The sequence below is a fragment of the Notolepis coatsorum genome (assembly GCF_963971535.1).
Source record: "Notolepis coatsorum genome assembly, chromosome: 6".
NCBI lineage: Eukaryota > Metazoa > Chordata > Actinopteri > Aulopiformes > Paralepididae > Notolepis > Notolepis coatsorum.
Window position 1 is genome coordinate 178,798,699 of NC_140170.1, and position 12,253 is coordinate 178,810,951.

Here is a 12,253-nt window from a genome sequence, read left to right on the forward strand (position 1 = left end):
CGAGGACGAGGTATCTGTCTTACTCTCCTTGTGAGGACAACAGAGCATGTATTCACGTCTGACAGTGGCTGCTTTAAACATGATGTCACGAGGCCTCTTTGCTTCCCTCCTAGTGGTTTAAACATGATGTCACAAGCCTCTTTGCATCTGTCTTGGTTTAAACATGATGTCACAACAAGGCCTCGTTGCTTCCCTCCTAGTGGTTTAAACATGATCCCTCCTCCCATCCCTCCTCTTTAACATTCTGCTTAAACTCAGGACACAAAATGGTGCACCTGAAAACAAACCTTTTTTTCAATTCAGATTGTCAATAGTTTCAAACATAATGGCTGCAGAAAAAGGTGATCCAAGAACAAAGAAAACAACTACAGTATATTATTAGTCAGTTAGGGCAGGGGTTCCCAAAGTCGGGGTCGCGACCCGCCGCGCGCGGGGGGGGGGGGTTGGTCGCCAGATGATTTAAAAAAAAATAATCCAAATTCTTTTTTTATGCAGTCAGGCCACTGAACTTAGAAGCAGGCCAGGCCAGTGTTTCTAGTTGCACCAGCGCAATAGTTAGATAACCTAGGTGGGGAACAACCAGGATATCACTGCAACTCACACAAGTTGGAGAATTATCTCTCTCTCTCTCTCTCTTGCTCTCACACACACACAAGGGAGCCGCATGTGATTGGTGGAGGCGGGACCCTTACAAAAAACTGCTAATCATTGACACATGCTAGCCTGTAATAATCCCCCCCAGAAAAATCTACTTTGCATTTGATATATTGCAAATATATGCCATCACACACACTGGCATTTAAAGGGTTAGAATTATAAAATGAATATGTGGTGTTATGATCAGGGCTGAAGTTGAATAAGATTGTATTTTTTATCAATTACAAAAAAACTGAAAATCCATAAAAATCTGTGTTGTTGCTAATCATACATATGCTAGCCTGTTTTTTAACAATAATTTGTGATGCCATCACAAACACTGGCATTTAAAGGGTACAAATAAAAGAATTCCTGCACCAGAATGCAGGAAATGAAGTCTTTGTAACAAAAAAATTCCTGGTGGGGGACCCCCAGACCCCCTGCTTAAAAAGTGGCCTGACTGGGGCTATATTTCCTGGCCTGAATGATTTCCCCAGTCCGGCCCTGGTTAAAAGCCTCCAATGCTTATTAGTGTGTGTGCGTTTGAACGTTTGCATGTTTCAACCATACATTTCCATTTATAAAAAAATATATATACTGTATATATATATATATATATTTTTTTTTTACCTCCTATAATAGTGGGGGTCGCGGCTCTCTGACACCGTTATTTGGGGGTCGCGGCCTGAAAAGTTTGGGAACCCCTGAGTTAGGGTTCCAGTTGTGCTGTTGGTCTGTTGGTGCTAGAGTAAAGGTGGCAGGTCGACATTAAACCTGGACGTAATGATTACCTCAAGGCATTAGGTTCCCAAACAGCAACACAGATTTGATTTTGATTTGATTGTATTACGGATCCCCATTAGCTGGTGCCATGGCAACTAGCTAGTCTTCCTGGGGTCCACACAAAAAAACATACAAAAACAATTATTATTGCAAAACAGAGTTATTAAAAGTCAGTACTCAACACACAATCCACAATGAAACTCACAATTAAGATGGCTAAAATTACATGCAAGCAAAGAAACAGAAAACAAAAAAACTAAACAAAATACTTTACAGTGTTAAATACAATTTAAGATTGTTTTTAAAAGTGAATCTTATTAAGAATTGCTTTCAGAATGCTCATCAATGTTACTAAAACATCAATTTCACCATACCTTATAAAAGAAAAAGAAACACACAAAGTAAACAGAAGAAGTTTTGGATAACATGGCTGCAGCTACACTCATGCATGACTGATTATGGCTCCTTTACACAGTGGATTGAAGGAATAACAGGAAATACTTTATTGCACACATTAATTAGGTTACAAGGTGGAAAATGTTACTTTTGGCCTCAGCTTCCCGACAGCCAATCGTCTGTGCCGAATGTCCGGCCCTCTGTGTCACTTGGCAACCTGTAGGGAGGGGGGAGCAACCTACCTCTACCAGCTGCACTGCTACTGTTCTAGAGCCAAAATGGCGTGTGTTATCACACACTATAACTACAGGCATATGGTTACATGCGCCTCTCACTACAACGGCAACAGGGTGAGTTTGTCACACCACTAGTAATGCTGGCGTGCGTTTGCATGCGCCACCAACACAAGATGCAATACTATACCTACGTCTCACGCCGAACACAGGGGCCACCATAAACACTGCAAGCCACAACATAATCTAAGGCTAACAGGTCGTCTAACACACACTCTGCGGCTTATGCTTGATTTAGCATCACAATAAACACTCGTCCAGTCAGTGGCTGGTAGGGCAGGAGAGGGGGAACATGCTGCCTGGTCACCCTAGTGGAGCACCATGGAGCTGAGGGGTAAACGAGGGGAACACACATGAGGGAGCTAAACCTGCCAGGGGAACTTGCCTATACTAAAACACAACAAATGGAGAGGGGGGGGGGGGTACAAACCCGAGGTAGGCAGTCTACTGAAGAGGAGGTATAACAGGGGAATGAAGAGGCAGCTGACAAACTGCGCTAATGTAGCCACTACAACAAACCTGTCAATACTGTGGAAGTAGGGTTTAGTGCAGCAGCAAGCAACGTCCGCTGGAAAAAATGCTCAAAGACGCTGGTTGATTACTACTGACAACAACACTGTTGATTACTACTGACAACAACAACACTGTTGATTACTACTGACAACAACAACACTGTTGATTACTACTGACAACAACAACACTGTTGATTACTACTGACAACAACAACACTGTTGATTACTACTGACAACAACAACACTGTTGATTACTGCTGACAACAACAACACTGTTGATTACTGCTGACAACAACACTGTTGATTACTGTTGACAACAACAACACTGTTGATTACTACTGACAACAACACTGTTGATTACTGCTGACAACAACACTGTTGATTACTACTGACAACAACAACACTGTTGATTACTACTGACAACAACAACACTGTTGATTACTACTGACAACAACAACACTGTTGATTACTACTGACAACAACAACACTGTTGATTACTGCTGACAACAACAACACTGTTGATTACTGCTGACAACAACACTGTTGATTACTGCTGACAACAACAACACTGTTGATTACTACTGACAACAACACTGTTGATTACTGCTGACAACAACACTGTTGATTACTACTGACAACAACACTGTTGATTACTGCTGACAACAACACTGTTGATTACTGCTGACAACAACAACACTGTTGATTACTACTGACAACAACACTGTTGATTACTACTGACAACAACACTGTTGATTACTGCTGACAACAACACTGTTGATTACTACTGACAACAACACTGTTGATTACTGCTGACAACAACACTGTTGATTACTGCTGACAACAACAACACTGTTGATTACTACTGACAACAACACTGTTGATTACTACTGACAACAACACTGTTGATTACTACTGACAACAACAACACTGTTGATTACTACTGACAACAACACTGTTGATTACTACTGACAACAACACTGTTGATTACTGCTGACAACAACACTGTTGATTACTGCTGACAACAACACTGTTGATTACTACTGACAACAACACTGTTGATTACTGCTGACAACAACAACACTGTTGATTACTACTGACAACAACACTGTTGATTACTGCTGACAACAACACTGTTGATTAGCATCCTTACCTACTGCATCAACGCGTGGTTCCTCAGCTGCACAGCCGCAGAGAGGAGGGCGCTCCAGAGGGTCGTCAACTCGGCCCAAGAAATTATCGGCTGCCCTCTCCCCTCACTGGAAGGACTATACAACTCCTGCTGCCTTAAAAAAGCAGTAAAAATACTGAAAGACCCACACCACCCGGGCAACAAACACCTCGTACGGCTGCGCTCGGGCAGGCGTTTCAGCGTCATGCCCACCCGGACTAACAGACTGAAGTTTAGTTTTTATCCCAGGGCCATATGTGCACTAAACTCAGCTAAAATTTAAAACAACAGTCTCCCTTGCACCCCCCCCCCCCCCCCCCCCCCCCACGCACACACAACATTAAGGGACAGTGCAATTATCTTTTACACCCCCCTGTTTATATTAATGTTATTTATGCCTTACTCCTGTTTTTATATTTAATACTGTGTTTAGGACTGTGTTTTTATATTTTTACTAGCACCTAGGGCTGCATTTAAAATTTCGTTGTAACAACTGTAACAATGACAATAAAGATCTATTCTATTCTATTCGATTACTGCTGACAACTACACTGTTGATTACTGCTGACAACTACACTGTTGATTACTGCTGACAACTACACTGTTGATTACTGCTGACAACAACACTGTTGATTACTGCTGACAACAACACTGTTGATTACTGCTGACAACTACACTGTTGATTACTGCTGACAACTACACTGTTGATTACTACTGACAACAACACTGTTGATTACTGCTGACAACTACACTGTTGATTACTGCTGACAACTACACTGTTGATTACTGCTGACAACTACACTGTTGATTACTGCTGACAACTACACTGTTGATTACTGCTGACAACTACACTGTTGATTACTGCTGACAACTACACTGTTGATTACTGCTGACAACTACACTGTTGATTACTGCTGACAACTACACTGTTGATTACTACTGACAACTACACTGTTGATTACTACTGACAACAACATATGGTGTGTGTGTGTGTGTGTGTGTGTGTGTGTGTGTGTGTGTGTGTGTGTGTGTGTGTGCGCGTGTGTGCGTGCGTGCGTGCATGCGTGCGTGCGTGCGTGTGTGTGTGTGTGTGTGTGTGTGTGTGTGTGTGTGTGTGTGTGTGTGTGTGTGTGTGTGTGTGTGTGTGTGTGTGTGTGTGTGTGTGTGTGTGTAGATCTCCTGCATGCTTTTGTTTGTGAGGAGGTACAAGGAGGCGGTGCTGGGGGTGGGGGAGGTGGCCCTGCCAGGGGAAGGAGGGGCTCTGACGGAAGCAGCCATTCAGAGGAGGGCGAAGGAGACCAAGGACCATGGCAACACCAATAGCAAGGCCTGTCTGGAGCTCCAGGGACATGAATCAACCAATAACAACGCTGCTAATGCTGCTGCTGGTTCCACCAATGGGACAGATGAGGGCAACAAGACGGAACATGTAAGTACCTCACCGTTCAGCCGCTCCCCACCAGCTCGTAAAGTCACAAGTTTCACCACAAGGAAGTTGCACTGAAATGGCCGACAAAGTCGTAGATACCTATTGTGGTGCAAACATACTTATTAACATATACCATTATACATATGGCGCATCGTGAGACATGATCAGAAATATTCCTAAAATCTGTCTGAATGTGATCGGTCTTGACCTTATGACATAACCAGCGCATCCAAATGCTATAAACTTGTAAATATGAGGATCGACCGAACGCGGCATTAAATCTGCATCATGTCGTTTTGTTGGGAAAATGAACCTCTGAAAAGTCCAAATGAAGTATGATTTCACTTTAGTATCGAAGTTCCAAGAGAAAACCTGGATCCCTGGAGCACTAGTTTGAAACTAGAAATTATCTGTTTGTCTGTGGCGCTCCTACCCTCCACCACCTGTACCATGCAAACCTACCCTCCACCACCTGTACCATGCAAACCTACCCTCCACCACCTGTACCATGCAAACCTACCCTCCACCACCTGTACCATGCAAACCTACCCTCCACCACCTGTACCATGCAAACCTACCCTCCACCACCTGTACCATGCAAACCTACCCTCCACCACCTGTACCATGCAAACCTACCCTCCACCACCTGTACCATGCAAACCTACCCTCCACCACCTGTACCATGCAAACCTACCCTCCTACCACCTGTACCATGCAAACCTACCCTCCACCACCTGTACCATGCAAACCTACCCTCCACCACCTGTACCATGCAAACCTACCCTCCACCACCTGTACCATGCAAACCTACCCTCCACCACCTGTACCATGCAAACCTACCCTCCACCACCTGTACCATGCAAACCTACCCTCCACCACCTGTACCATGCAAACCTACCCTCCACCACCTGTACCATGCAAACCTACCCTCCACCACCTGTACCATGCAAACCTACCCTCCCACCACCTGTACCATGCAAACCTACCCTCCCACCACCTGTACCATGCAAACCTACCCTCCACCACCTGTACCATGCAAACCTACCCTCCACCACCTGTACCATGCAAACCTACCCTCCACCACCTGTACCATGCAAACCTACCCTCCACCACCTGTACCATGCACACCTACTCTCCACCACCTGTACCATGCAAACCTACCCTCCTACCACCTGTACCATGCAAACCTACCCTCCACCACCTGTACCATGCAAAGAAGCATCCTCTAAGAGCAACGTTGGTTCACTTTGTTTCAAAGAAGCCTGGTTGTGTGTCTATGGACCCAGATGGTCAAACGGAGGGTTCACTCTGGTTTCTAGCTTTGGAAGAGAGAGGCAGTACGTGTCCACACATACTGTCCACACATACTGTCCACACATCCTGAAGGAACCGTTGGCACAGGAAGAACGTATGTGTCAAAACTCAAAATAGATGACAATCTATAGTTGTCTTAATCCACTGGCTACTGTGGCCAGTTGACACATATTTATAGTGTAAGACCCTGAATGCATTGCAGCTGTCCAAATACTAAATGAAGCCTGTATATATAATATATAGGTATATTGTATATATCTGTCTGGCCCTGTTGGCAGAGAATACAGCTGAGGCAGTGTGTCTCCACACTGAAACCAGAGAGGCTCTTAATTGGTTCAAGACCGGTTTCCTGCCTCCTACATGGGCCCCGCCCACCCTATCTCCCTCCTCCATCTCATTGGCTGAGCTCCCTGAAGGAGAAGAGGGAGGGGGAGAGGGGTACTGCATAATATGGATGTCAATGGATGGTTTATTTAAAATAGCAAACTCACTGAAAGTTAGAATGCACTCAGACTGTTTATGATGCATCTCATAACTTCAAATAAAGTGTCTCCTGTATAGATTTGCTCAGATGTATTCAGGGGGAATGTTTCCACTTATTTACCCCTAAAGTTCATACTTAACAAACTACTAATACTAAAGTCCATATGCAAACTTCTAATACTAAAGTCCATACTTAACAAACTACTAATACTAAAGTCCATATACTAACTACTAATCCTAAAGTCCATAATACAAACTACTATTAAAGTCCATATACTAACAGCTAATCCTAAAGTCCTTATTCTAACTGCTAGTCCTAAAGTCCATACTTAACAAACTGCTAATACTAAAATCCATATACTAACTGCTAATCCTAAAGTCCATACTAATTGCTAATCCTAAAATCCATACTAACTGCTAATCCTAAAGTCCATACTAACTGCTAATCCTAAAATCCATACTAACTGCTAATGCTACAGTGAGCCTGTAAGAGCTCTGATCCTGAAGTGAGCCTGTAAGAGCTCTGACTGGAATCCAACCACAGGATTCTTCTCTATCCGGAGGTCTGTGGTCGGACCTCAATTGAAGACATACGTAGAATACAAACGTCTCCATATCCACTGGTTTGTTTTTTCTAGTTTGCAGTGGTTTGGATGGGGTGTGTGTGTGTGGGGGGGGGGGGTCACATTCTATATATTCCATTATTTTTAAATATATAGAATGTATTGTGTGTTGTATTTGAGTGACGGCAGAAATCTCCAAAACTCCAAAACGCAATTCACACCTAAACTATTTGGATGGATATACAGCACTCTGGGTAAGAGGACAAATATGACCGAGAAGAATGTAATCATTACAACATTTGACCTGTAGCTACCTGGGAACAGTTGGAACTTGGGGTAACAAAGTAGCACAGTAGTAGCACAAGCTGACCATTCACTGTCTCTGGCTCTCGCTGTGGGGGGGGGGGAGTTGTTGAGTGTGGAACCAATTAAAGATTGTTTTGTAAACATCTGCTGAGCCTCCTTTTTATCAACACAGCAAGGCATTGATTGGCTGTCTTGTGTTGCCATGGTTACTGGAGCGGCTGGGTAGTGTAGAGGTCTATGAACTGGATCGACTGGGTAGTGTTGAGGTCTATGGAGCGGCTGGGTGGTGTAGAGGTCTATGAACTGGATCGACTGGGTAGTGTAGAGGTCTATGAACTGGATCGACTGGGTAGTGTAGAGGTCTATGAACTGGATCGACTGGGTAGTGTAGAGGTCTATGAACTGGATCGACTGGGTAGTGTAGAGGTCTATGAACTGGATCGACTGGGTAGTGTAGAGGTCTATGAACTGGATCGACTGGGTAGTGTAGAGGTCTATGAACTGGATCGACTGGGTAGTGTAGAGGTCTATGGAGCGGCTGGGTGGTGTAGAGGTCTATGAACTGGATCGACTGGGTAGTGTTGAGGTCTATGAACTGGATCGACTGGGTAGTGTTGAGGTCTATGGACTGTGTTCTGTCTCTCTGTGTTGTAACTGTGTTCTGGTTGTGTCTCTCTGTGTTGTAACTGTGTTCTGGTTGTTTCTCTCTGTGTTGTAACTGTGTTCTGGTTGTAACTGTGTTCTGGTTGTAACTGTGTTCTGGTTGTTTCTCTCTGTGTTGTAACTGTGTTCTGGTTGTTTCTCTCTGTGTTGTAACTGTGTTCTGGTTGTAACTGTGTTCTGGTTGTTTCTCTCTGTGTTGTAACTGTGTTCTGGTTGTAACTGTGTTCTGGTTGTAACTGTGTTCTGGTTGTTTCTCTCTGTGTTGTAACTGTGTTCTGGTTGTTTCTCTCTGTGTTGTAACTGTGTTCTGGTTGTAACTGTGTTCTGGTTGTGTCTCTCTGTGTTGTAACTGTGTTCTGGTTGTGTCTCTCTGTGTTGTAACTGTGTTCTGGTTGTAACTGTGTTCTGGTTGTTTCTCTGTGTTGTAACTGTGTTCTGGTTGTAACTGTGTTCTGGTTGTCTCTCTGTGTTGTAACTGTGTTCTGGTTGTAACTGTGTTCTGGTTGTTTCTCTGTGTTGTAACTGTGTTCTGGTTGTTTCTCTGTGTTGTAACTGTGTTCTGGTTGTGTCTCTGTGTTGTAACTGAGTTCTGGTTGTGTCTCTGTGTTGTAACTGAGTTCTGGTTGTGTCTCTCTGTGTTGTAACTGTGTTCTGGTTGTGTCTCTGTGTTGTAACTGTGTTCTGGTTGTTTCTCTCTGTGTTGAAGCTGTGTTCTGGTTCTGTCTCTGAGTTGTAACTGTGTTCTGGTTCTGTCTCTCTGTGTTGTAACTGTGTTCTGGTTCTGTCTCTCTGTGTTGTAACTGTGTTCTGGTTGTGTCTCTCTGTGTTGAAGCTGTGTTCTGGTTGTGGAGTGGAAGTGGCTGAGGACAGCCCGGCTGTGTTCGCGGAGCGGGCCGGTTACCATGGCACCCTGTGGCACCCCTCCTGTTTCCTGTGTTCCGTCTGCGGCCAAGGATTGGTGGACCTGGTCTACTTCTGGTCCGATCACAAACTGTTCTGCGGTCGACACTACTGCCAGACCGTCAGATCACGCTGCGCTGGCTGTGATGAGGTAAAGGGTGTTGCATTATGTGGATCCAAAAGTAACATTTAAAAACACTGAATTTGTCGGTGAACCGCAGACATTCTTTGCTCCTGATGTATCAGAATCAGAATCAGAAAGGTCTTTATTGCCAAGCAGTTTTCAGATACAAGGAATTTGATTTGGTTTGGTGCGACATTGACGGGACAGACAATTATGGTAGAATAAAAAAATAAAAAGGCGGAATAAAATAAAATGGAATATAAACTAAATTAGCATAGCAGCACAATAGAATAGAATAGAATAGAATAGAATAGAATAATACAGTTAAAATAGGAATAGACCAGGGCTGTACAACTGTGCACAATAGTGGTCAAGTATGTTGTCACCACTGGCCTCCCAGCTTCCTGTCAGGTTGTCTTCATATATAGTTGACCTTTGACCTCTGCTATCAACCAGCTGGCTTTGTGTAGGCCTACTGTGAAGAGGCTGTTTTTCCAGGTACTGGATCTGGCCTGACTGGTGCAGGTGATCATAGCTGATCAATCAAACGCGTTTAGGTCGCAGCTTGGGCTACAGCACAGGTCAATAGAGGCGGTATGTCTAGCAAAGGAGTGATGTGAACAGACGTCTCCAACTCAATGACATCTCTAATAAACTAAGCCACTTGGTGGTATATTGATTATAAAGACTGTTTCTAAGTTGTTGTCCTGTCTGGTCTTCTAGCTGATCTTCGGTGAGTCCTACCACACGGGCACAGACGGACAGACGTGGCACAAGGACCACTACTGCTGCTGGCGCTGTGGGCAGACCCTGGACAAGACCTGCGGCTGTGTCCACTAACACACACACACACACACACACACACACACACACACACACACACACACACACACACACAAACAGACACACAAACACACAGTTGTGCAGACACACAAATACACTCTATTGTCCATTTACGGAGCTCAGTATAAGTGGTAGTTTAGATATACTGTAGAAATGGATCACAGATGAGAGGAGAGGAGAGGGGAGGAAATACGTGGAGGAGAGGAGAGTGGAGGAGAGGAGAGGAGAGTGGAGGAGAGAAGAGGAGAGTGGAGGAGAGGAGAGGAGAGTGGAGGAGAGTGGAGGAGAGAAGAGGAGAGTGGGGGAGAGGAGAGGAGAAAGGGGTCATTTGGAAAGCTTTCTGTTGAGTGATGATGCTGTAATCTGATCACATACTGTGATGTATGTCCTGAGGTTCCTCAGGTGATGGTTGACCTGCTCCATTATGCTCTGAGAAACCTGTGTTTATAGTATCTTTACTTCATAGCTGCCAAAGTACATTTTAATGATGTACAGTACAGGGTTCCTGCAGGTTCTAACAGGTTAAGAGACTCTTAATACCACTTTGAATAGGCATTATAAATAACTATTGCATAGCCACACTGGCAAAAAGTATGAAGGGAAATTACTATGAAAGACGTAATTCCATACGAATAGTTGAGGGAACAGATTTTGCAGCCTGGACGTTTCCCCCCAAACACATTTAAATGAGATACAGAGAAGTTATCGCAACATGGAAGTAACTTCCTAATCCAATACATTTTAAGACCTATCAGAATCAATAACTTTTTAAAGTTTCAGCAGTCTTACCTCTATCTAAAGTCATCTACTGGTGAGCTAAAGACCACTGCTGTCCCTGTTGTCTGCTGTCAACACCACCATTCCTCCCAGGTGTCAGGCTCCTCATTCACTTCCATTCATTTTGGGGACCAAGTCTAAATATCACCCTTCTGAAGTATAAACAAACTACTGCTGTGCATATTTCAATAAAACAGGCCATTCTGAGTCACAGGTACCGTGTTTGTCTTGGCATTTGATTGTGTCTCTTTACAGATTTATTACCTTTGAAAAATAAAAGCAAGATCTGGTCATGTTGTTGTATGTATTTTTGTCCTGCGTGGAATGTTTGGGGAGTGGTTACCATGGTTACCCTGCTGCCTTGATGGAAGAAATATTCTAAACATTCTGTGAACATTTTACAGTTTGTAAAACGACACCTCAAGTGAGAAAGTTCCTTTACTGATGATTGGACAATTGCAACATTAGCTAAAAGAACACACAGAAGTACACACAGAAAATGTTTGACATAGAAGATTATATTACACAGAATAATAGTCCTGTATAGTTTGCTTATAGTTCAGAAGTCTAATATTCAAACGGTCCTCAAAATGAATGGACGTGAATGAGGAGGCAGCTGGGAGGAATGGTGGTGTTGACAGCAGACGACAGTGGTCACTAGCTTACTGTAGATTACTTTAGATAGAGGCAAGACTGATGAAACTTGACATGTTCTACTAAAGTGAAATATCCCTTTAAGGCCTAAAAAATTATCATTATAAATGTAACATGTATGTCTTTTTAAGCCCTGGTGTTGGTTATCTGACTGCGTAACTGGTAGAATAAATGGCTGCCGGTAATTTCAAACCGGCATCACTACTCAGTGTTTTCCAGTGTGATCATACTTGGTTCTTGGTTCTAGATAAGAAATGCTTTATTTGATTTAATACATAGTACATGTCAGTGTGTGCTTGATGGGAATGAATGATGAAGCAATAAATAAGATGATAAAGATGATGTCATTCTGACCTATCAGATAAACATCCCACCAAGCACATCAAGGTCAGCACTTCATGATAACATG

At 43.5% G+C, this 12,253-nt stretch overlaps 1 protein-coding gene across 1 annotated transcript; it reads left to right on the forward strand.

Moving 5' to 3' along the window:
• Nucleotides 1-4,971: 4,971 nt before the first annotated feature.
• On the forward strand, nucleotides 4,972-11,483 carry LOC311231209 (testin-like; the record flags this gene model as incomplete). The annotated part of the gene is made up of 3 exons (XM_084317750.1): nucleotides 4,972-5,217; nucleotides 9,379-9,597; nucleotides 10,294-11,483. 3 exons carry the CDS (start codon nucleotides 4,972-4,974, stop codon nucleotides 10,408-10,410), a joined length of 582 nt encoding a protein of 193 aa, XP_084173876.1. The 3' UTR covers nucleotides 10,411-11,483.
• Between the last annotated feature and the right edge of the window lie 770 nt (nucleotides 11,484-12,253).